Raw genomic sequence first — 26,100 nt, 5'->3', positions numbered from 1 at the left:
TGCTGAAGATGCCAGATGTGGACAACAGAAAGGAGGCAACAGCGCAGCAGAAGAGGGAAACCAAGGTGGACTCTGGAGTGATGGGGGCTGCCGCTGTGGAGAAAGACTGTGTCGTGGAGAGTCAGTGTGAAGTGGTAGAGTCAAGTGTAGAGACAGGGTAAGGCTAGCAATGAAATTAATGCTAGCAAAGGGGAAAAAATGGGGGTAGAAGAAGCCAAAGGTGAAAAAAATAAAAGTGATCAGAAAGAAAAAGAGGTAAATCTTAAGAATCACCAGTCCACCCACTCCACCACCCCAGTCCCCCAAGACAAGCCTGGGGAACTGTGGGGAACCGGGGTATTGGGGGGGGGAGCCCATATCACTGAAAAATGGCCTTCCAAAATTTCCCTAGAAAAATCCCTAAATCAGGAAAAATTCCCTAGTCTCCAAAGTAGGGAAAATCCCTACCGTATACTCACATGCGTGGGCTAATCGCTGACCAAGCATACCATCGCTAACCACCCCAAAACAGCCCTGAGCCATGACTCAAGGTCATCCGGGACTCGGGCTGAACAGGCCCGGGCTATACCCGGCCCTCAGCATGGCAGCCGTTGGGCTGCGTGTTCTAAAAAAAATAATAACCACGCGTGGTGTACCTGGTCTCACATGCGTGGGCTAGTCGCTAACCAAGCATACCACCGCTAACCAAGCGTACCATCGCTAACCAAGCGTACCATTGCTAACCAAGCATACCAGTGCTAACCAAGCGTACCGTTGCTAACCAAGCGTACCGACGCTAACCAAACGTTTGTAGAAAAAAATATATGAAGACCAAGTGATGCTTCATACGGTAGGTAATGAATGCGAGCTATTTTGCGGCGGCGGCGTTAGCTCGATTAATCCCTTTAGGGAGCTGTGGTTTTGGTGGCCGTTAGCTCGATTAATCCTTGTAGGGAACAGTGATTTTGGTGGTGGGCGGCCAAATCACTGAAAAATGGGCTTTCAAAATGTCCCTACAAAAATCCCCAAAATCGGGAAAAATCCCTAGTCTTTAAAGAAAGGAAATTCCCTAACGTATACTCTTGTAATCTATTCCTATATAACGTAGTAGCCGCTGCAGCGGGTCTGTTGACGAGTGTAGGGCGTGTACTTGGATGGTCAGCGTAGTTGAACCCCCACCCCACCACCCCAATCGTAGTCGAGCGCAACTCTTGGGAAATGTCATGTTTCATAATTACATATGGTACAATACTGACGGTTAACCCGTCCACTTCTTGTAAGTTGATGCTAGATCATTTTTACCGAGTAGTTTAAGGTACAAAATAAAACAGATTTGTGACAGCTGTCATCCAGATCGAACTGACGCTCCTGCTGTTAACTGACGCGGGAGTGACCTACCGACTGCTACGTATGACCCTGGCCTCCATTTTACTCAAATTCCACTATAAGTATCGCGCATTGAACAATATCCGTTTGTTTTCTGACACGTGCTTGTCACACCATATGTGACACATGACACGCCCGTGTCTTTGTTGGACCCGGTACTGGGATAGTAATCGGTCCTTTTGTCAACCTACATGCACACCAATAAAGAGGTTAAATACTCAGTTAACACTTACCGAAAGGTAAAGTAGACGGATATTTTGAGGGAGTGAGTGTCGGGCCTTCCATCCATTATGGCGGCTTGAAAACAACTGAATTCAGGAACCCGCCGTTAGGTGCCGCCGCTGATACCCTCGCGTAGTAACATTTTACGAATGTATTAGAAAATACAAATAGCTGTGGCATTAGTTGCTTTAATATAGAGAAAAAAATAACATAAAACTCTTAAAAGACCGTTTTTTTGTCCGAAATCGTTATAATCCATGCGCATTTTGGATATTACTGACTTAGGAACTAGTTTGTAGGGTGCACTGCAAGGCAGGTATGAGGCTCAGTCTGTGCATAGAGGCGCTTGTGAAACAATAACAATGGACTTAGAAAATCCAAGCCACCTAACTCTATAATTAAAGAGGCTTGCCCCCCTGGCCCCTCCCCAAGGTAAAACGTATACGAAAATGCATTATAATAATAATTCTTTCACGTGCTAAGATACTACGAATATTGGTTTGGAGTGGTGATCCTTAAGATTAACCGAAAAAGACAGTGAACAAGACCACACATACAACAAAAAAGAAGAAAAGAAACATCAGGAGAAGGACAAGCAGCCATGGAAGGACCAGATAACAGAAAAGCCACCAAGCAAACCAGTCGGAGGAGGAGGAATGGAAAGCAACAAAGAACATCAACCCCCAGCGATGATTAAAACCCAGCTGGAGGAGAGGCAACGAAAAAAGGAGGACGAGACAACACAGGATGCTGTAACATGGACAGGGGTGGGGACCCAAGCATGGACGAAGGTGAAGCATTGGGAGCAGTTAAAGATGAAGAAATCTGGTAAGCTATTGAAAAAAACTTTGGTTGTTTGGAGACAGTGTACTGCAGGGAGTTGGGAGGGAAATGCATTTCCTGTCGGACGGTCACTACAAACTTATGGACAGAACCGAAAGAGGAGCCAGCATGGAGGCAATACGCACAACAGTGAGAGACCACCTGGAAGAGATTGGGCAGGAGGACTTAGTGGTGGTGGAAGGAGGGGGAAACGAACTGGAGGAAGTGGGCGAGTGGAGAACTCTAAGAATGATAAGAGAAGTGGTAGAAATGCTAAAAGAGAAAGTTATAAACAAGCCATTGATCATCGGCCTGACAAAGAGGTGGGGAAAGGAGAGAACAAGATACGAAGAACAGAGACAGTGGATAAACAAGAAACTGATAGAGAAACAAGAGGACTGGAGCTGTGATGGCCTACAACTGTGGGAGGGAATGCCTTGGGGAGAAGTGTGAGGAAGGGACGGCATTCACCTCTCCTACCTGGGAAAAAGGTGGATGGGGTGGAACATTGTGGAATGGGCCCAGCAGAGGGAAGGAATAAGAGGAAGAGTGAGATAGGAGAAGGCGCAGAAAGGACAGATGCTATTGGCCTTCATTAATACAAGGGGTTGGAACGAAGGAAAATGGAGAACTGTATTGAAGGAAGGAGAGGAGTATGATGTCGTTGGAGTAGGAGAGACAGGTTGGCACAATAGCATCAAATGGGAAGAAGGAGGATGGACTTGCATAGGAAAAGGAAGGAAGGTTGGAGAAAAGAAAGGTGGTGGCGTGGGAGTAATAATGAAGGAGAAAGAAGGCAGGAGTATGTCAGAAGTGCAGTTATGCAAAGAAATGGAAAACAGGCTGACCCATGGAAAAGGAGATATTATCACGGTAAAAATCAAGGATGTGAAAGAAGTGTGGTGGATCACAGTGGTGTATATGGGAGTGGAGGGACCAGAAAACTATGAAGAAAACAAGAAACTATTTGATCTAATGACAGAAATCGGCATGGAAATAGACAAGGAGAAGTGGGTGATTATGGGAGATCTAAACGGACACATTGGGCTCAATAATGAGAGAACTAACATAAATGGGATGATGATCCTGGATTTTGCAGAAAATAGAAAATTAAGAATTAAAAACTGGGAACTGGAAAACACTATTACATGGAGAGACAGAGGTGCAGAGTCAGCCATAGATTACATTTTAGTGAATGAAGAAGTGATGAAAAAGAAGTGCTTGATCTGGAAAAATGAAGAAATTGACATCTCAGACCATGTGCTGATAGGGGTAACCTGTGGTGAAGGGAAGAAAGAAAGGGGAGAAAAAAAGACCCAATGGAGAGAAAAGTGGAATTTATCAGAAGCTGACTGGGAGACATATAGCAGGAGACTGGATGAACAAATGCAGGGATGCAGAGAGAAAGGGGAGGCAACAATAACCCAGTGGGAACAAAGAATAAAAAGAACAATACTAAAAGAAGCAAAGAAAAATGTTGGAAACAAAAGATTCAAAGAAGGGAAGACAAGGCAAAAAGGATGGTGGGACAAAGAGGTGGAAGAAGCATGGAGCACCAGGAAAAAAGAGAACAGGAAGCAGAGAGACCTGAGCAAAATGATGACGAAGCAAGGGGAACAGTACAGACAAAAATGGCAAGAGGCATGGGACACCTATAAGGAGAAAAAGAAAACACAGATACTGATGAGTAAGAAGATAGCAATATGGGAGGAGGAGCAGGCTCAGAAACTAAACGAGATGCCTCCAAGAGAAAGAAAGAGGGATGGAAAAGACTGCGGAGGAACCTGAGAGGTAGAGAAACGAACCAGGAAGTGAAGCTGAGGATAGAGGGAAAAGAAACCAGCAATGATGAAGAGATAAGAACGGCAATAGAGGGATACTGGAGGGGCATAGTGCAGACCAACACTGAGGAAGACAAAACGGGAGATCCAACAATATACAGTGACAAAAAAGAAATGGGAGGTGTTACAATTGAACTGAAGGATGTGGAAAAAGCACTAAAAGGTATAAAGAATGGAAAAGCAGGCGGAGCGGATGGAGTGCTCGGTGAATTTATAAAATATGGAGGAGAAAGACTCAAACATATCCTGCATGAAATGTTCCAAATAATACTGGAGGGTGTGATCCCACAAGACTGGAAAAGAAGCAGAGTAACACTGATTCACAAAGGAGGAGGGAAACCTAAGGAGGAAATAGAAAATTATAGGCCCATTTCAGTCATGAACATCATGGCAAAGATATTTGGAAAAATCTTGAATGAAAAGCTGAAAATGTGGGCAGAGGAATCCAAGGCGTGGGGAGAAGAACAGAGTGGATTCAGAGAAGGAAGAGGAGGGCTGGAAAATGTGTTGGTTCTTAAAGAAATAATAAACAGAAATAAGAAGCAAGGAAAAGAGCTGTACCTGATATTTATAGATATTGAAAAGGCATATGACACAGTGGACAGAAGCAAGCTAATGAAATTGTTAAAGCACATTGGAATAGATAGCAAAGTGGCAGAGGTGATAAAGGAGATGTACAATGAAAATATGGTAAAATTCACTTTGGGAGACACCACCACGGACTGGACGGAGAACAATGTTGGAGTGAGACAGGGATGTGTGATGTCACCAACATTGTTTAACTTTTATGTAGAAGAACTCCTGGTGAAAATCAGAAAAAGGAGTAGGAGTAGGAGACAGAAAACTTGGGTGCTTAGCTTATGCAGATGACATTGTACTCATGGTAGAAAACAAGGCAGATATGGAGGAGCTACTGAGGATTACCAACGAGTATGGGAGGGAGTGGAAGATGAAATTCAGTGCCAGGAAATGTAAGGCCATAGAATTTAACAACAATGCCAATAGCCAGTGGGTCCTGGGAAACACCATAATAGAGGGAGTGGAAAAGTACACATACTTGGGATTGGAAGTCAGCAAAGAAGGAGTAGGAGGAGAGAAACAAAGGAAAATAAACGAAGGAAAAGCCAGGAGGATGGTGGGCATGATCATGAACGCAGGCAGCAGGACTATTAATAAATACGAGGTAGGCAGGAGTATGTGGAAAGGGATAGCGGTGCCATACTGCCTGTACGGGTCAGAAATAACAGAGTACAGGGAAGGTGACCTGGCAAGATTAGAAAAGGTGCAGAACACCATGGGCAGATGGGGACTGGGTGCTCCTAGATGCACAGCAGTAGAGGCCTTAAGGGGAGAAATGGGATGGAGTACATTTAAGGAGAGAATTATAAAGGGCAAGATGGGATTTATGAAGAAAATCGAAGGACTAAGTGAAGAAAGATGGGTAAAAAAGGTGATAACAGAGGACAGAACAACATCCTCATGGAAAAAAGAAATAGCTAGATGGAAGAGGAGAGAAAATCTTGAAAATGAGTGGAACAGAATGAGGGTTAAGGACATCAAGAAATGCATTGCCACCAATGGCCTGGAAAAATGGCAAGCAGGAGCAGCAGAAAAGTCGACTTTAAAATGGTACAAGAGAAAACAAAAGCCTGAAAGAGAAAATTGGTACCGGGGAGACTGGGGGAGTAAGCTGCTGTTCAAGGCAAGGTCTGGAACTCTAGAAGTAAAGGGGAGAAGCAGAGACGAGCAGGACCAAAACTGTAGCTTGTGTATAGGGGAAAAGGAAACAATAGAGCACCTGATAGTGGCCTGTGACAGGTATGAAGAGGAGAGGCAAAGGCTATTGGCTTCAGTAGTGGAAATTATTGGGGAAGAGGAGTGGCATAGCAGATTGGAGGAGGAAGACGGAGGAGTAAGTACCGTGTTAGGACTATATGGCAGTAAGGAGGAAGCAGTGAAATTAATACCTCACACAAAAATTTTCTTGGCATGTGTTTGGAAAAAAAGATCTGAACAGTAAAAGTGGAGTGAAAAGTGTACTAGTGGAAAATAGCAAAGCACATAGGCAAATAAATCTGGAAAAGAAAAGGACAGAAAAGCTAAGTTTCAGGATGAAGTGCTTAAGAAAGTGATGTATACTGAAAAGAAAAGTGTGTAGAAGTGAAAAAGAAGAAAAGAGGAACGAAAGAAGGAGGACCTAAGAAGCGATACAAAGTGGCACAGGTCAAAAGAAGAAGAACAACAACAACAACACTGTGCACCGCCTTACCTGGAAGGTCCCAGACCCTCACTGCCCCTGCTGCTGCTGCTGCTGCTGCTGCAGGACCGTCGAGGAGACTATTGGGCACCTGCTGCTGCTGCTGCTGCTGCTGCTGCAGGACCGTCGAGGAGACCATTGGGCACCTCCTGCTGCTGCTGCTGCAGGACCGTCGAGGAGACCATTGAGCACCTCCTGCTGCTGCTGCTGGACCGTCGAGGAGACCATTGAGCACCTCCTGCTGCTGCTGCTGCTGCAGGACCATCAAGGAGACCATTGAGCACCTCCTGCAGCTGCTGCTGCTGCAGGACCATCGAGGAGACCATTGAGCACCTCCTGCTGCTGCTGCTGCTGCAGGACCATCGAGGAGACCATTGAGCACCTCCTGCTGCTGCTGCTGCTGCAGGACCATCGAGGAGACCATTGAGCACCTCCTGCTGCTGCTGCTGCTGCTGGACCGTCGAGGAGACCATTGAGCACCTCCTGCTGCTGCTGCTGCTGCAGGACCATCGAGGAGACCATTGAGCACCTCCTGCTGCTGCTGCTGCTGCTGGACCGTCGAGGAGACCATTGAGCACCTCCTGCTGCTGCTGCTGCTGCTGGACCGTCGAGGAGACCATTGGGCACCTCCTGCTGCTGCTGCTGCAGGACACTCGAGGAGACTATTGGGCACCTCCTGCTGCTGCTGCTGCAGGACCGTCGAGGAGACCATTGAGCACCTGCTGCTGCTGCTGCTGCTGCTGGACCGTCGAGGAGACCATTGAGCACCTCCTGCTGCTGCTGCTGCTGGACCGTCGAGGAGACCATTGAGCACCTCCTGCTGCTGCTGCTGCAGGACCGTCGAGGAGACCATTGAGCACCTCCTGCTGCTGCTGCTGCAGGACCGTCGAGGAGACCATTGAGCACCTCCTGCTGCTGCTGCTGCAAGACCGTCGAGGAGACCATTGAGCACCTCCTGCTGCTGCTGCTGCAGGACCGTCGAGGAGACCATTGAGCACCTCCTGCTGCTGCTGCTGCAGGACCGTCGAGGAGACCATTGAGCACCTCCTGCTGCTGCTGCTGCTGCTGCAGGACCGTCGAGGAGACCATTGAACACCTCCTGCTGCTGCTGCTGCTGCAGGACCGTCGAGGAGACCATTGAGCACCTCCTGCTGCTGCTGCTGCACTGCCCCGCCTCCACTCCCAGCCACGACACCAACTCCCTCCCTCCCTGGACGTGGCGGCCACCTTGGACCAGGCGGCGGCAGGCGTCCATCCCTCACGGCAGGAAGCAGCAGCCACCCGCCCCTCCTGTGCCTTCCTCAGGAAGACGGGGCAGCCAGTGAGGCCCTCACAGGATGACACCAGGGCTCATGTGAGCGACTACTGGCCGCTGCCCATAACAACAACAACAACAACAACACTGCCTAACAGCCCCCTAGAACACCCCAGAAGAAGAAGAGGCATGAGTACTCCAGACAAGCAGGAGCAGACTGCTGCAAGGGGCAGGAGGGTCAGAGGTAAGCAGATGAAGCAACTTGCTGCTAGCAACTCCAGCAACAAAGGAGAGAGGAAGTTTGTGTGTCTGGAGTGTGGAAAAGAATTCACCTCAAGGGAAGGCCTAAGATATCACACCCTTACACACACTGGTGTGAAGAACTATGAATGTAAGGAATGTGGGAAAAAATTCATCCAGAAGAGTCACCTTGATACACACACCCTTACACACACTGGTGTGAAGAACTATGAATGTATGGAATGTGGGAAAAAATTAATCCAGAAGAGTACCCTTGATACACACACCCTTACACACACTAATGTGAAGAACTATGAATGTAAGGAATGTGGGAAAAAATTCAGCCTGAAGGGTAACCTTGATAGACACACCCTTACACACACTGGTGTGCAGAACTATGAATGTAAGGAATGTGGGAAAAATTCAGCCTGAAGGGTAACCTTGATAGACACACCCTTACACACACTGGTGTGCAGAACTATGAATGTAAGGAATGTGGGAAAAAATTCATCCTGAAGGGTAACCTTGATAGACACACCCTTACACACACTGGTGTGAAGAACTATGAATGTAAGGAATGTACAAAGAAATTCAGGCATAAGTCACGATAAGTGTCATCTTGATGAACACACCCTTACACACTCAGGTATGAAGAACTATGAATGTAAGGTATGTGGGAAAAAGTTCAGCCAGAAGGGTACCCTTAATACACACACCCTTACACACACTGGTGTTAAGAACTATGAATGTAAGGAATGTGGGAAAAAAATCATCCGGAAGGGTTACCTTGATGAACACACACACTGGTGTAAAGAGTCATGAGTGTGAAGAGTGCGGGAAGAGGTTCAGCAGGAAGCAGGCACTCAATCAACATGTCTTCAGGCACTATGGCCTTAGAGAGTTCAAGTGTGATGTTTGTGGAAAGCTCTTTAAGACAAAGGCAGACATTGCCAAGCACATGAAGATCCACTTCTGAAGTGTGTCTGCCTACAGTAGTTATAGTGACCAGGGTGTTAGCAGCAGCTGAGCCTGATAGGGAAAGGGAAGTGAAGGAGAGGTAAAAGTGATCTTGTAAGACAAGGAAGAAAGAAGGCTTGCCTGTGAAGTGATAAAAGGAGAGGAGCCACAGCAAGAAGAGGAAGGGAAATACTGATGGCTGACTTTCCACAGCTGTGGCAGCTGCACCTGGGCCTGGAGCCTGGTTGAGTCTCACAGCTACAGTGAATTACTTACTCCTCTGTGAGGTGAGGGGCAAGAGAATGTCACCTAACACTAAAATAGCTGGAACATGTATTTATAAACCATTGCTGCAGCAAAAGAATCAATGCCTTTCAGTGGTGTGCTTCACCCAAGAGTACCACTGATGCAAGTGATAATTATGACCATGTTCTCACGTTTACTCAATGTAATCCAAAGGCTTGGATTATGTCGCTGTCATGTCATGTCTGGGTAAAGGTTTCATTAATCTCCTCCTCATCTCATTCCTCCACTACTCATCTCATTCTTCCACCTCTCATCTCATTCTTTCACTATTCATCTCATTCTCCACTTCTGAGGCTCATCTCATTCTTCCACTTCTCATCTCATTTCTCCACTACTCATCACATTCTTTCACTTCTCATCTCATTCTTCCACTACTCATTTAATTCTTCCACTTCTCGTCTCATTCTTCCACTTCTCATCTCATTCTTTCACTTCTCATCTCATTCTTCCACTACTCATTTCACTCTTCCACTACTCGTCTCATTCTTCCACTTCTCATCTCATTCTTTCACTACTCATCTCATTCTTCCATACTCATCTCATTCTTCCAATACTCATTCTTCCACTATTCATTTTATTCTTTCACTATTCATTTTATTCTTCCACTATTTCTATTCTGTTTCTTCTTCTATTGAGTTGTCCCGTACTTTGTGTTGGGGATGGGGAGTGACGTCAGCACCCCTTGGTTTCCTCCTCTCTCCACGCACACAGCCAGGGGGTCCACATCCACCCGACGTTATCGCTTCTCTGCCCCTCGCTACCATCCCGTCAAGCAAGGGGCCGTTAGAAAAGTGCTCGAGCCCCATCGGAGCTATAGGAAATGACTACCTAGCTCCTTGAGTTGACCAAGGAGGCGTGTTGACACGGCAACACGGCAAGGGTTAAAAATCATGATACAATCCTAAAGTCTTAAACAAAACTTTAAATCATTTATTTAAAAAAACTTTTGCGGATTCATATTAGATCAAATACATTTTATTATAATTCCTGTATCATTTATCACTATATTAATGAGAGAAATGCAGAATTGGCGCATAAAATATGCGAAGGGGCTCACGAGGATGTACCTATCTCGACCCCTTGCCAGATTCCAACAATTTCGCCCGTCAACACCTTTCCTTCGCTTACGGTGAGGGCCCCTCGAAGATTATGGTATGAGAAATTGGCTGAAGAGCTTCTGTAGTCGAGGAGGCTGCCTTCTGGTACGGCCGTAAGGCTCTTTGTCTCATCAGCTCTCCTCCTCTTACTGATAGTCTTCTGCCTCTTAAATTCCATCGCCATGTTGCCTCTCTTTCTATCTTCTATCGATATTTTCACACTGACTGCTCTTCTGAACTTGCAAACTGCATGCCTCCCCCCCTCCTGCGGTCTCGCCTCACACGACTATCTGATCGAGCTCATCCCTATACTGTCCAAACCCCTTATGCAAGAGTTAACCAGCATCTTCACTCTTTCATCCCTCACGCTGGTAAACGCTGGAACAATCTTCCTTCATCTGTATTTCCTCCTGCCTTCGACTTGAACTCTTTCAAGAGGAGGGTATCTGGACACCTCTCCTCCCAAAATTGATTTCTCTATTTGGCTAATCCTATGTACTTTATTCAGGAGCAGTGAGAAGCGTTTTTTTTTTTTTTTTTATGCCCTGAATGGTCTCCTCTGCTGTAAAAAAAAAAAACATTCTTCCACTACTTTTTTTCATTCTTCCACTGCTCATCTCATTCTTCCACTACTTACCTATTTCATTCATCCACCTATGATCTCATTCTTCCATTACTCATCTCATTTTTCCACTACTCATCTCATTCTTCCACATCTCATCTCATTCTTCCACTACTAAACTCATTCTTCCACTTCTCATCTCATTCTTCCACTTCTCATCTCATTCTTCCACTGCTCATCTCATTCTTCCACTTCTCATCTCATTCTTCCACTACTCATCTCATTCTTCCACTTCTCATCTCATTCTTCCACTACTCATCTCATTCTTCCACTACTCATCTCATTCTTCCACTTCTCATCTCATTCTTCCACTTCTCATCTCATTCTTCCACTTCTCATCTCATTCTTCCACTACTCATCTCACTCTTCCACTACTCATCTCATTCTTCCACTACTCATCTCATTCTTCCACTACTCATCTCATTCTTCCACTACTCATGTCATTCTTCCACTTCTAATCTCATTCTTCCACTTCTCATCTCATTCTTCCACTGCTCATCTCATTCTTCCACTTCTCATCTCATTCTTTCACTACTCATCTCATTCTTTCACTACTCATCTCATTCTTCCACTTCTCATCTCATTCTTCCACTACTCATCTCATTCTTCCACTTCTCATCTCATTCTTCCACTACTCATCTCATTCTTCCACTTCTCATCTCATTCTTCCACTTCTCATCTCATTCCTCCACTACTCATTTCATTCTTCCACTTCTCATCTCATTCTTCTACTACTCATCTCATTCTTCTACTACTCATCTCATTCTTCCACTTCTCATCTCATTCTTCCACTTCTCATCTCATTCTTCCACTTCTCATCTCATTCTTCTACTACTCATCTCATTCTTCCACTTCTCATCTCATTCTTCCACTTCTCATCTCATTTTTTCACTACTCATCTCATTCTACCACTACTCATCTCATTCTTCCACTTCTCATCTCATTCTTCCACTTCTCATCTCATTCTTCCACTTCTCATCTCATTCCTCCACTATTCATCTCATTCTTCCACTTCTCATCTCATTCTTCTACTACTCATCTCATTCTTCCACTTCTCATCTCATTCTTCCACTTCTCATCTCATTCTTCCACTTCTCATCTCATTCTTCTACTACTCATCTCATTCTTCCACTTCTCATCTCATTCTTCCACTTCTCATCTCATTTTTTCACTACTCATCTCATTCTACCACTACTCATCTCATTCTTCCACTTCTCATCTCATTCTTCCACTTCTCATCTCATTCTTCCACTTCTCATCTCATTCTTCCACTTCTCATCTCATTCTTCTACTACTCATCTCATTCTTCCACTTGTCATCTCATTCTTCCACTTGTCATCTCATTTTTTCACTACTCATCTCATTCTTCCACTATTCATCTCATTCTTCCACTACTCATCATTTATTCCTTTTCTTCCTTCCTTCCTTCCTTTCCTTCTTCAGCTCCCTCGCCTCCTTCCCTCCCTGTCCTCCTTCCATAGGATCTGCACGGTCTGAAGATCTATGTAAATCTGCTAATGATGATGATGATAATAATATCACGTTAATATGGCAGGTGGTTTTTGTTCCCTTGACGTCACTTTGGGTCATTGGGGACGCATATGCCTTGTTGCTAGTCACTAATAATGGCTCAAGGACACACTACTACCCTCCATGTAATATATAATAGTAAGCCGAGGCCAAGTCCCTGTGTCCGAGTCCCCTCCTCTGTGAACAATCCTGCTTGTTAATTATACCTTCCAGTGAGTTACCTGTGTGCTTGTTAACCTGTATTTGTTACCTGTTGCCTTTCTTTTCACTGATTAATGGTTACTTTGTTTTCCCTGTCCCTCCCTCATTAGTAATTCCCTATAGTTAAGTTGTATTCCTGTCCCTTGCTAATGATATCTTGCAGTTTTAAGTCTTACCTAATTTTGTCTTTGCATCATTAACCCGGTAGCAGCGACGGGCCAAATTTGTGGCTTTACCGTGTAGCAGCGACTGGCCAAATTTGTGCCGTGATATAAACCCCCTAAAATAGATGATACATAATCTGATCACGAATGCTTTGATATATGTTATTAAATGATTTGTGAGAGGGGTGATTTTTTCTCATTTTTCTTGCTTGGAGGGACCATTAAGAAACATGATCCCTGCTGCTTCCAGGTTAAGTCATACTCAGTGTTCCATCTTTTGAAACTTTTCAGATTTTTTCTTTAAAGCAGAGTGTGTTTTTGGCATACAGGTCTTGTAGCATATTCCATAGATCTGTTGTCTGTCTGGAAAGCTGGATTATCTCACGTCATTAGAATGCAATTGATACCTTTTCTTGGCCTTTGGAAAGAGTTGATGTGAGGGGAAGTGTTGATGATGCCCGCCTACAGTCCTTGCTGAGCAGTTTCTGTGTCTTTCAGAGCGTGTGAAGCAGTTTGCCAACCTGGTCCTGGCCCTCATGATGCTGTTCGCCAGGTACAATCACTGGATGGTGGGCGACAAGTTTGAGAGACTCGCCCCCTCACTGGTAATTATGCCCCGTTGTCATTTTTCCTTCTCTCTGTTCAGGGGCAGGACCTAGTGTTTTTTATGCCTTTTTTGTTTTATTGCCCTTGAACCCTAAAAGATAAAACTTCATAACCTCCCCTAATCTAACTTAATCTCCCCTAACCTAACCTTGCCTAACCTCCCTTAACCTTACCTAACCTAACCTAACCTCCCTTAACCTAACCTAACCTCCCCTAACCTTATCTAACTTCCCCTAACCAAACCTTACCTAACCTCCCCTAACCTAACCTTAACTAACCTCGTCTAACCTAACCTCCCCAAACTTAACCTTACCTAACCTAACCACCCCTAACTTAACCTTACCTAACCTCCCCTAACTTAACCTTAACTGACCTAACCTCCCCTAATTTAACCTTACCTAACCTACCTTAACTTAACCTTACCTTACCTTACCTAACCTCCCCTAACTTAACCTAACCTCCCCTCCCCTCCCCCCCAGGTGTTCTTCATGCTAACCTGCCGGCTCATCGCTGAGTACCAAATCCACCGGAAGGAGAAGATGGACAAGGCGGCGGCAGTGGCCAAGAAGTCACCCGCCGCAGCCGCCGAAGGGAAGGACGGAGGAACAGCCGCCAACTCCATCGCTGGCGGCTCCACGTCTACTCTCGTCTCCTCCTCCTCAGTTGCCTCCGCCTCCTCCCCCTCGCCCTCCTCCTGCTCCTCTCAACATGGACGGTCGAAGAAGGATGTTTAGTGTGGAGGTGTTTGATTTGGGTATGTGGTTCAGTGTTTTTATTTAATTATTTATTTATTTATTTATTATTTTTTTTGTGTGTGTGTGTGCGTGTGTATTTGTTACCCTGCCCTCCCTCCCTCGCCCCAATATTTGTCTCTCTTGGTGTTTGTAGGCAATAAGATGACCTTTTCCACACACCTTTATTCTTTCCCTCTTTACGACTTTATTGTAAGTATATGTAACCTTAAACTAACGAAATATAAGTTACTTGAACCCTACTCTCGAGATGTTACTTCAATCTCTGTACGTATAGGCAAGATTACATCTCTTAAAGTAACGCTATATAAGTTACGTCAACCTTAACCTGCGAGATGTTTGTATAAGTAACCTCAATTCACTGGTATGTTTGTATAAGTAACCTCATTTCACTGGTATGTTTGTATAAGTAACATCAATTCATTTCATATGTTACTTTGATCTGTATGTATAGGGAAGATTACATCATTTAAACTAGCAAAATATAAGTTATGCCAACCTTACCTTTGAGATGTTTGTATAAGTAACTTCAATTCATTTCATATGTCGTATGTTACTTTGATCTGTATGTAAAGGGAAGATTACATCATTTAAACTAGCAAAATATAAGTTATGCCAACCTTACCTTTGAGATGTCACTGTTATGGTTACTAAGTCTTTATGTAGATGTAACATTACTAACCACGTTATATTTAAGTTACTGTGTCATCCCTAACATTACGTATATGTCACTTTGGTTACTAAGTCTTGTTAACATTACTAACCATTATATTTAAGTTACTGTGTCATCCCTAACATTACGTATATGTCACTTTGGTTACTAAGTCTTGTTAACATTACTAACCATTATATTTAAGTTACTGTGTCATCCCTAACATTACGTATATGTCACTTTGGTTACTAAGTCTTGTTAACATTATGTATCCATTTTATTTGTTACTATGCCATTTGTAACATTACGTATACATGTCACTTTGGTTACTAAGCTTTTTTAGCGTAATATATCCATTTAATTTAAGTTACTATGTCATTTAACATTACGTATACATATCGGTGTGGGTACCATGTATCTAGTAACATTACGATCCGTGCCGCTTAATATACGTATATATTTTGTAACATTCTGATCCATGCCACTAAAATTAATATGCCATTTGTAACATGATGAATTCTGACACTTAAATTATTGTTAGTTCATCTGCAACATTACGATCCTCATCATACGTAAGTTACCATGTCCTCAGTAACATTACGTATCTATGTCACTGCTGAGTTACTGTATCTTTTTTTATACAATCATTCCACAATCTTTCTACAATCCCTGTCATGCTTAAGTCACTACGCTGTCTGTAACGCTCGGTCCTCGTCACTTACGTCACCATATCTTCCGTAACATTACAATCCCTATCACACTTGGGTTACTGTGTCATCTGTAGCAATGCGTACTCCTGTCCCTTCGGTTGCTAAATCTTTTGTAATGTTTATTTCTGTCACTATTAACTTGCTCTGCCCTTTGTAACACTGAGACCAGGTTATGTTAGTCATTTGTTTTGTCACTTCTGTCCATCGAGAGAAGGTTATGGAAGCTAGTCAAATGAATGTAATGAATGACTGGCTAACATAACCTTGTCTCAAACTAAAGAAAAACATTTGTAATGAATGACTGGCTAACATAACCTTGTCTCAAACTAAAGAAAAACATGTGTAATGAATGACTGGCTAACATAACCTTGTCTCAAACTAAAGAAAAACATATGTAATGAATGACTGGCTAACATAACCTTGTCTCAAACTAAAGAAAAACATGTGTAATGAATGACTGGCTAACATAACCTTGTCTCAAACTAAAGAAAAACATGTGTAATGAATGACTGGCTAACATAACCTTGTGTTGATTTAAATGATAAATTTCTAGCCTATTGAAACAAATACTACATCAATCACGTGTTCTCAGGATGCAAACTAATTCTGATCAGTTAGGAATAGGCTACAACTCATTTTGACAATTTATAAGAGCAGAAATTTTTCATTGATATTGAATTTAACCTTTAATTAGGGCAAAGGGAAAGATATATAGATACATAGAATATTACTATGTAGCATATAGCAGTTGTAGCTTTTACACATGCTAATAATTTAACAATCACAGACAAAATAGTAACCTATTACTGCTTCATTAAGAGCCATTTTCAAACTTAACAACCCTACCTCATCCTGTTGAACAGTAAACCTATCTCTAACACAAACACTAGAATAATACATTCATTTAGGTTAGTAATACAGTTCTGTTTTTCAATCTAACTTTTTCATTGCCTACCCTGCAAGCTTGGGAATGGGGTAACCTGGTTAGTTTAGGTTTGATTCTTTCAAATATTCAATCAAACAGTATGTTAGTTTAGGTTTGATTCTTTCAAATATTCAATCAAACAGTATGTTAGTTTAGGTTTGATTCTTTCAAATATTCAATCAAACAGTATGTTAGTTTAGGTTTGATTCTTTCAAATATTCAATCAAACAGTATGTTAGTTTAGGTTTGATTCTTTCAAATATTCAATCAAACAGTATGTTAGTTTAGGTTTGATTCTTTCAAATATTCAATCAAACAGTATGTTAGTTTAGGTTTGATTCTTTCAAATATTCAATCAAACAGTATGTTAGTTTAGGTTTGATTCTTTCAAATATTCAATCAAGAACATGGTGCTGTCACCACTGTTATCTGTGGAGAGCTTCACATGGCACCCTCCATCACTGCCTGCCATCACTGAAGAACATGGTGCTGTCACCACTGTTATCTGTGGAGAGCTTCACATGGCACCCTCCATCACTGCCAGCCATCACTGAAGAACATGGTGCTGTCACCACTGTTATCTGTGGAGAGCTTCACATGGCACCCTCCATCACTGCCTGCCATCACTGAAGAACATGGTGCTGTCACCACTGTTATCTGTGGAGAGCTTCACATGGCACCCTCCATCACTGCCCAACATCACTGAAGAACATGGTGCTGTCACCACTGTTATCTGTGGAGAGCTTCACATGGCACCCTCCATCACTGCCCAACATCACTGAAGAACATGGTGCTGTCACCACTGTTATCTGTGGAGAGCTTCACATGGCACCCTCCATCACTGCCTGCCATCACTGAAGAACATGGTGCTGTCACCACTGTTATCTGTGGAGAGCTTCACATGGCACCCTCCATCACTGCCCGCCATCACTGAAGAACATGGTGCTGTCACCACTGTTATCTGTGGAGAGCTTCACATGGCACCCTCCATCACTGCCTGCCATCACTGAAGAACATGGTGCTGTCACCACTGTTATCTCTGGAGAGCTTCACATGGCACCCTCCATCACTGCCCAACATCACTGAAGAACATGGTGCTGTCACCACTGTTATCTGTGGAGAGCTTCACATGGCACCCTCCATCACTGCCCGCCATCACTGAAGAACATGGTGCTGTCACCACTGTTATCTGTGGAGAGCTTCACATGGCACCCTCCATCACTGCCCGCCATCACTGAAGAACATGGTGCTGTCACCACTGTTATCTCTGGAGAGCTTCACATGGCACCCTCCATCACTGCCCGCCATCACTGAAGAACATGGTGCTGTCACCACTGTTATCTCTGGAGAGCTTCACATGGCACCCTCCATCACTGCCCAACATCACTGAAGAACATGGTGCTGTCACCACTGTTATCTGTGGAGAGCTTCACATGGCACCCTCCATCACTGCCCAACATCACTGAAGAACATGGTGCTGTCACCACTGTTATCTCTGGAGAGCTTCACATGGCACCCTCCATCACTGCCTGCCATCACTGAAGAACATGGTGCTGTCACCACTGTTATCTCTGGAGAGCTTCACATGGCACCCTCCATCACTGCCCAACATCACTGAAGAACATGGTGCTGTCACCACTGTTATCTGTGGAGAGCTTCACATGGCACCCTCCATCACTGCCCAACATCACTGAAGAACATGGTGCTGTCACCACTGTTATCTGTGGAGAGCTTCACATGGCACCCTCCATCACTGCCCAACATCACTGAAGAACATGGTGCTGTCACCACTGTTATCTGTGGAGAGCTTCACATGGCACCCTCCATCACTGCCCGCCATCACTGAAGAACATGGTGCTGTCACCACTGTTATCTGTGGAGAGCTTCACATGGGCGAGGGTGTTTTTGACACACTCCTTAGAAGGTGAGCATCCACTTGATGAAGGGTGATCCCAATACTAGTAATCTTTCTTTTAGCAGTATGGAATTACCATTATTATTAGCATTATCCTCCCTATCAATTTTCATTTTCCTTAGATTGGTTTAGATCAATATATATATGTATATATATATATATATATATATATATATATATATATATATATATATATATATATATATATATATATATATATATATATATATATATATATATTTCAATTCGTACTAAATGAGACATACTCATTTAAAAAAAAGAAGTGCTGAGGGGGCCTGCCTAGGATTAAAGATGATTTATTTAATACTATCTACATTAATATGCAACATTTGGCAATTTCTTTCTGGTGCCTTCATTGCTAGAATAGGATTATTTTTCAATCTCGGGAAAACAAATTAACATTGTGTATGAAAGGAAGATGGATTTCCCGAGTCATGTCATTTATTGTCCTTCATATATAACTGGTAATGCAATGTCTCCTTTCTTCACAGCTGTGCGTAAAAAACTGCCACCTACAGAGATCCCCACAGCTGCTGCAACTTTGCAGCAGTTCACTTCATGTGATCCAGCACCTTCTGCTGCCACTTCATCTTTACAACCCAGTTCCTCTTCCTCTACAACCATGGACTGTGCTTCTTCTTTGGTACCTTCTGCACCATACCAAAACCCATTTGTTGGCGTTGTAGCCTCCCCTTTTTCATGGTGCCCCAAGGCAAAGGAGGAGGTTCGATGATGAATATCGGGGCTGTTGTCAAAAGCAGGAAGTTTATCATGACCTCAAACAGACCAGAAATGATCATTAGGAGCAGATAAAACACATTTCAGAGGGAGATGTTGCAGCAGCAGCAGCAGCTAGGTGCCTTCACAGAGGCTTGCTGTCATATACGTGAGGTTTTAGACGTGTGCAAAGCAAATATTCTCGGGTCTGGAGAATGTGATGCCGCATGATATCGTGGTGACATTTCTATGTAGGCACAGAAGCTCCGTGTCTCAGGGTAATAGGTTCTCACCCACCACAGACTCAAGGGCTAACGGTACTGAGATGAGTACCGGGGCCACCTACAGCTATTGCGTATGCCCCAAACTTTACAGTAGCATGAAAGGCGAGAGCAAAAGCAGAGAAAAACAGACAGATAACAGGTGCTTCAGGGAGAGTTGTGAATGATAAAGTATTGTAAGGGATGAGAATTTTTATTTATTTATTTTATTTATTTATTTTTTTTTTTTTAGGTGCTGCCTGTAGTTCTGGAGGGCTCTTTTGAGAAGCATCTTGGACAGTCTCATCCCACTAGTGGCACAGGCGAATTCTATTTATAGTGGCTGCCATGATGTATGACTGCTTGGCCCATGCTGCCCCCCAGTGCTCCACTTGAACGAACTCGCTGAAGTTAGGGTTGACTGCGGATCTGGGCAGCATGTGGGTAATCTTCTGCCACTCGGCGATGGCTTGAAAAATCAGCGTGTTTTTGTGGGACTCGAACCACGGGCTTACCATGCCCACACGCTGACCACTCGGCATCATTGCTCACCTCTCATTAGCTTTTGAGCCTGTGATGAGAGAGAACTCATTACCCTGGGTACACACGGCAAGTGCAGCACCTTGGTTACCAGTTTACCTTCCCCGGGTACCTATTTATTGACCCACCTGAAAGAGATGATGAACAGCTGTGCCCAAACTGTTCACTCGGGAATCCAGACCCAAGCCTGGATAGTCATGGCTTAAATTCACTCTCAACACTTCACCAGGGAGGCATGCAGTGGTCAAGAACAAAATTGATAAAGAGACAATTTACGGTATTACTTAAGATGTGCATCAGAAAGAATAATATATTTGTTTTTATACAACTAGAAGAGAACCCATTAATTAACCCAACACAGGTCCCATGCAACATCCATGTTACCCACTGTTTACCTGTCCCAAGTCTCCCCAGGTACCCGTTTACCGACCATCCTGAAAGAAAGGATGAACAGCTGGGTGGGTTGCATGCTGACTGCCTGGGCCGGGATTTGGACCAAGGCCTGCAGAGTCGCCCAGTGAGTCGCTCTGTGAAGGCTGAGGGGAGCTGCATCATCATGAGGGATGGCTGCTGCCTGAGACCTTCATGGGACAGCTGGGAACAAAACCTGCCAAGAGAAGATCAGTTAGCAGACAGCCACCATTCATCTGCCTGTTAGTAATGTGGGTAACACACACACACACACACACACACACACACACACACACACACACACACACACGAGGGGGAAAAAAGGGAGAAGGGAAGAAAGGTTTAACCTATTAAATCTCAAGGGTCTTTTCTTTTAGTATTTTTTGGTAGTTTTCATTAAATTACATTCATCTGGTTAAAGAAAGATGCAACATAATGGTCTTAGCTTTTATTTTCCTTTAATAAGCTTGAAATCAGCTGTCCTCAAAAGAGGACACTGGGACAATATCATATCAACTGGGAAAATAAGGAAAGAAAACTATTACTATGTAATATTCTTTTTCATATATATGGAGCATGAAAAATACTCTATTATTCTTTTTGACAACACGCAGTTTACTATTATAATGAAAACTAAAAGTAAAAATGTACCTGTTATAGTAACAGTTCTGCCATGTGTATATCAATAGTAAAATCCAATACAAAACAAAAATACTTGTGCAGTGCTGCAACGCCTAACTTTGGCACCGTCTATCCTTCTCCCGCTATGCAATGACATGGGCCTTTCCATCATAGCGAGCACCAACCATTGTTGTGGACGGGCTAGGGCACAGCTTTTCCTTCCCAGTCTTCCATTTGCATCACCCAGCTTCAAGTGTGGAACACAAATCTCTCTTCTGAAGGTTATCAAATCAAGCTGATCCTTTCCTTCATGCAGGAATTTATGAATTTTCACCTACAGAAATGCTTTCTTCAAATATACCAAATTGCTGAAATGATCACAGAATTTCAATTTTTTTCTGGTGGGTTTATCTTTCTATACAGCACATTCCTCAGTGACATCTTTGTCCACATGAACCTCTAGTGTACCTGGTACATCTTGAACAGATATTTCACCAATTACATCACCACTGACATCCTCTTCGTCAGTCAGTTCATCTGCATCTGGTGGTCCAATAATCACATCACCCTTTTCAAACTCTCCCTCGGCGCCCTTTTCACACAACAAGGCATGTGCTTCATCTATTGTCAGTGCAGAATAGGTAGCTTTCACCATCTGCAATACAGCAGCTCAATGCAGCACTCAAGTGAGCAATACCTAAGTCAACAAGTATACGATATAAAAGAGTAAACACACACACACACACACACACACACACACATACACAGCCCGGTAGCTCAGGGGTAGAGCGTCTGGCTCACAACCAGAAGGATCAGGGTTCAATTCCCCGGCCGGGTGAAGGTAAGTTGGATTTGTCTTCTTTCACGTGTAGCCCCTGTTCACCTAGCAGTGAGCAGGTACGCGACGTCAGGCAAGGAGTTGTGACCTCGTTGTCGCGGTGTGTTGTGTGTGAGTGGTCTCAGTCCTACCCAAAGATCGGTACTACGAGCTCTGTGCTCTTCCGTAGGGGAACGGCTGGCTGTCTCGAGAGAGACCCGCAGCAGACCAAGAGGTGAATTACACACACACACACGCACACATATTTTTTTTATATATCATATCATGTGCCTTATTACCAACATCTGCGGCTGATTAGACAAGCATCCTGCGGTGGTCTGCGTAGGAACTGGGATTCAGTCCGCTCTACAGCATGCACCATCCTGAACGTGTTGTGACACGCGCTGCCACGATATCGTCCCAGTGTCCTCTTTTGAGGACAGACATTTTGTAATATCAATAATTATTTTTCTACTTAAGATAATTTATTGGGGTATTATGAGAATAATATTGCATCTTCTTGAGAATAAAACACAGCAAAATAATAGTTCATCTCAGGAATGAGAAAGTCAGCACAGCCTAGTCAATGCAGTGCATTTTGAGGCAGAAATGTTCACCAGTTTCAGAGTCAAACTACAGTCAGATAAAGATGTCATTAAACCTTAAGCTTTTCTTTATGTACGTCAGGAAGGAATCATTATTCTGTGCTGTAACTTATATATGTTTTCATAACATGGGAAAATTAGGTGTTATCAGGTGTCCTCAAATGAGGACATTGGGATAAAATGGGTTAAGGATTGCATACACAAACATAGATGGTCTTGTATAAAATAAAAAACTAATGATTATTGAAGGGAGAGTGATCCAGATATGATATGTAGAGTTGAAACAAACCTTGCAAAATAACTGGAACTTGTGCTGGAGGGAAAGAGCAAGTACAACATTGGGAGAAAAGATAGGAAAGGGAGGAGGAGTGATGACAATGACAAAACAAAACTTGAAAGCGACTGAAGTGAGACATGGAAATGGTAAGTGCGGAGGTGATGGCTGTGCAGGTAGTGGTACAGGGTGGAGAGAAGAATAACATAATAACAGCCTATGTCCCCCTAAAGCCAAAAGTTGGAATGAAGTAAGATACAACACTATGCTGGAAGAAACAGTACGGGCACTGACAGACCAAATAAAGAATAGTAGAAAGCTAATATTTATATATTTATTATAATAATAAATGAAGTTATGGATGAGAATGGAAAGATGCTGAAAGACGGGGAAGCTGAGAAAGAGAGATGGAGAGAATATTTCAAAAACTTAATGAATTTTGAGGATGGACGTCCAGCAGCTGTAACAGCAGCAGTTTTGAGTAGAGGTAGAGGAGGAGTATATAAAGAAAGAAGTATAACATATGAAGAAGTAAATCAGGCAATAAAAAGATTAAAAAACGAAAAGGCAGCAGGAATTGATGGAATCACAGCAGAAATGTTGAAGTGTGGAGGAGATGAAGTTGTGAAATAGATGGTCAAGATATTTGAAGTAGCATGGGAAGGGGGGGGTGGGGGGGTGCCAGCAGACTGGACAAAAGCCATCATTGTCCCAGTTTACAAGGGGAAGGGCAGGAGAGGGGAATGTGGGAGCTATAGAGGTGTAAGTCTCCTGAGTATACCCAGAAAGGTATATGGAAAAGTCATAATAGAGAGGGTGCAAAGACTTACAGAAGAGAAAATCAGTGAAGAGCAAGGAGGCTTCAGGAAGGGAAGGGGATGTGTGGATCAGATATTTGCCTTCAGAATGGCAGTAGAAAAAATAATAGCAAAAGGAAAGAAACTATACGCTGCCTTCATGGATTTGGAAAAAGCTTATGACAAGAGTCGATTGGATTGCATTGTGGGATGTTTTAAAGATTTATGGTGTGGGAGGAAAACTGCTTAGTGCAATAAAGTCTTTCTATGAGGATGCATCTGCATGTGTCAAAATTACTGGAGAAACAAGTGAACATTTTGAGATAAAAGTGGGCTTAAGACAAGGGTGCGTCATGTCACCATGGTTATTCAATATTTATATGGACGGTGTTATTAGAGAAATTAAGGGCAAAGTTGGAGAATTTGGAGTATGACTGTTCGATGGGGGAAGGAAGTGGGTACTGAATTCGATACTGTTTGCTGATGACACGGTGCTCATTGCAGAAAATGAAAGTGACCTACAAAATTTGGTCAGTGTTTTTGATAGTGTCTGTAATAGGAGAAAGCTGAAAGTGAACGTCAACAAAAGTAAAGTGATGGTTTGTGAGTGAAGCAGAAGTGAGGTTGTAGATTTTTTATGCCCATATAGAGTGGGAATTGAATGTGAATAAGAATGCAAAATAATTTTAAATGGTGAAGAAATGGAGGAGGTCAATGAGTTTAAGTACCTTGGATCAGTTATGTGTAAGCATGGTGGTATGGAGGGAGAGATAAGAGAAAGGGCATTGCAAGGAAGAAGGGTGGTAGGGTCTTTGGGACGAATCATGAATGGCAGAAGTGTGAGCATGGAGGTAAAGAGGGATTTGAGAAATACAATAATAGTACCAACCCTCACATATGCAAGTGAAACGTGGGCCTGGAATGAAAGTCAGAGGTCTAGAGTGCAGGCAGTGGAAATGAGTTATTTGAGGAGTGCTTGTGGTGTGAGTAGAATGGATGGAATGAGTAATGAAAGTGTGTACGAGCATTTTGGAATGTGTCACAGGGGTGAAGGGAAGAAGTGTGGAGTGGTGGAAGAAGTGAAGCGACAGACCTTAAAGTGGTTTGGCCACATGGAGTGAATGGAGGAGAGTAAGATGACCAGAAGGGTGTATGTGAGTGAGATAGAGGGAGGGAATGCTAGAGGACGACCTCCAGTGAAATGGAGGGATAGGGTGCAAGAGTACATTAGGGAGAGGGGGGAAAGATCTTTGAGAAACTTTGAGCAGGCAAGGAGGGAGTGTCTGGATAGAGAAAGTTGGAAGCTCTTCTGCCGTGGCCATCCCCTGGTGGGAGCTCCTAGGAGCAGGCGTCGATGAAATGAATGAATGAATGAATAATATTAGCGGGAGATTTCAATTGCAAAGAGGTGAATTGGGAAGACTATGCAAAGGAGGGTGAAGAAAATACCTGGGGAAGTAAACTATTGAAGCTGGCAACAGATAACCTGTTGACGCAGTGGGTCAAAGGAAAAACAAGGCTGAGAGGGGATGACCAACCATCAAGACTAGACCTAATTTTCACAAAAAATGTTGAGCTAGATGAAGAAGTCAGTCATGAGTGCCCCTTGAGAAAGAGCGACCATGAGCTATTAGAGATGAAAACTTTGGAAGGATGTGAACATCGAGATGAGGCATATAAGGAAAAAAGGAAAAACTACGCAAAGGCAGATTACGTTGGACTCAAGACTTTCTTCGCTGGGGTAGACTAGAGTGATATGAAGAGGAGTACTAACATTCAAAAGAAATATGACCTTTTTATGAATATCTACAACAAAGGAGTAGAGATAGATGTTCCATATTATACAGTAAAAGCTAAAGGAGAGAAAACATGGTTTGGGAGGAGGTGTGAAACAGAAAAACAAAACAGAAGTAAGGCATGGAGGAATTTAAAGAAAAGACCAAATAAGAATAACAGAGACATATATAAAAAAGAAATAAATAAATATGTGAAAATAAGGAGAAGAGGAAGCTAATTTTGAAAAAAGAATACAGTACCCTCTCAAATTTCCCGCTTGCTTCGTTCCGAAGGTATGGCGCTAAACTCAAGGTATTGAAATACATGAAAAAGCGCTTATTGGCTCTGGCCCATGGAAAAAAAATACTTTTTTTTTACTTGACTCCCTTGTTATCACAATCCAGCTTTCCAGACAGACAACAGATCAAAAATAGACAAACTATGTAGAGGAAGCATTAGTTTGAGAAGGCTATAAGAAAATCCAGCTTTCCAGACAGACAACAGATCAAAAATAGACAAACTATGTAGACATCTTTTCCCAAAATCAAGACACCTCTCCACCACAAATTGACCTCTCTCTTGGCCACTCTTTACTTTCGTCTATTATGGCAGCGGTGAGTAGCGGGCCTTTTTTTTCTATGCACTTTTTGTTGCCCTTGAGCCGTCTCCTTTGTTGTAAAAATAAATAAATAAATAAAAGCTACAGAAATCCAGAGAGCCAGACACACAGAGAAAATGAGACAGCAAAAGGAAGAAGAAGAAATGAAAAGGGAAAACTAAGACAAGGAGAGGAAGAGAGAAATGAAAAAGGAAAAGAATGAA

General features: G+C 43.2%; 3 protein-coding genes across 81 annotated transcripts in view; 2 read left to right on the top strand and 1 right to left on the bottom strand.

Annotated features, from left to right (window-relative positions):
- The window catches only part of LOC126984869 (zinc finger protein OZF-like), a 79,455-nt gene that overhangs the window by 21,877 nt on the left and 31,478 nt on the right, over positions 1–26,100 (bottom strand). For 2 of the 30 annotated variants that reach the window (XM_050839143.1, XM_050839153.1), the window contains exon 1: positions 1,599–1,641. The exons of the other annotated variants lie outside the window; for them this stretch is intronic. The gene's annotated coding sequence lies outside the window, so the exon portion shown is untranslated. Of the gene's footprint in view, positions 1–1,598; positions 1,642–26,100 lie in introns of those variants that run through there. 30 annotated transcript variants of the gene reach the window in all.
- The window catches only part of LOC126984872 (uncharacterized), a 66,589-nt gene that overhangs the window by 20,573 nt on the left and 19,916 nt on the right, over positions 1–26,100 (top strand). The gene's annotated exons all lie outside the window — the stretch shown is intronic.
- On the top strand, positions 8,616–14,816 carry LOC126984877 (uncharacterized). Its single transcript, XM_050839175.1, has 3 exons — positions 8,616–9,246; positions 13,378–13,484; positions 13,965–14,816. Exons 2-3 carry the CDS (start codon positions 13,416–13,418, stop codon positions 14,217–14,219), a joined length of 324 nt encoding a protein of 107 aa, XP_050695132.1. The 5' UTR covers positions 8,616–9,246; positions 13,378–13,415; the 3' UTR covers positions 14,220–14,816.

This window comes from Eriocheir sinensis, chromosome 57, assembly GCF_024679095.1.
Source record: "Eriocheir sinensis breed Jianghai 21 chromosome 57, ASM2467909v1, whole genome shotgun sequence".
Lineage (NCBI taxonomy): Eukaryota > Metazoa > Arthropoda > Malacostraca > Decapoda > Varunidae > Eriocheir > Eriocheir sinensis.
This window is presented reverse-complemented; position numbering and strand designations above follow the sequence as displayed.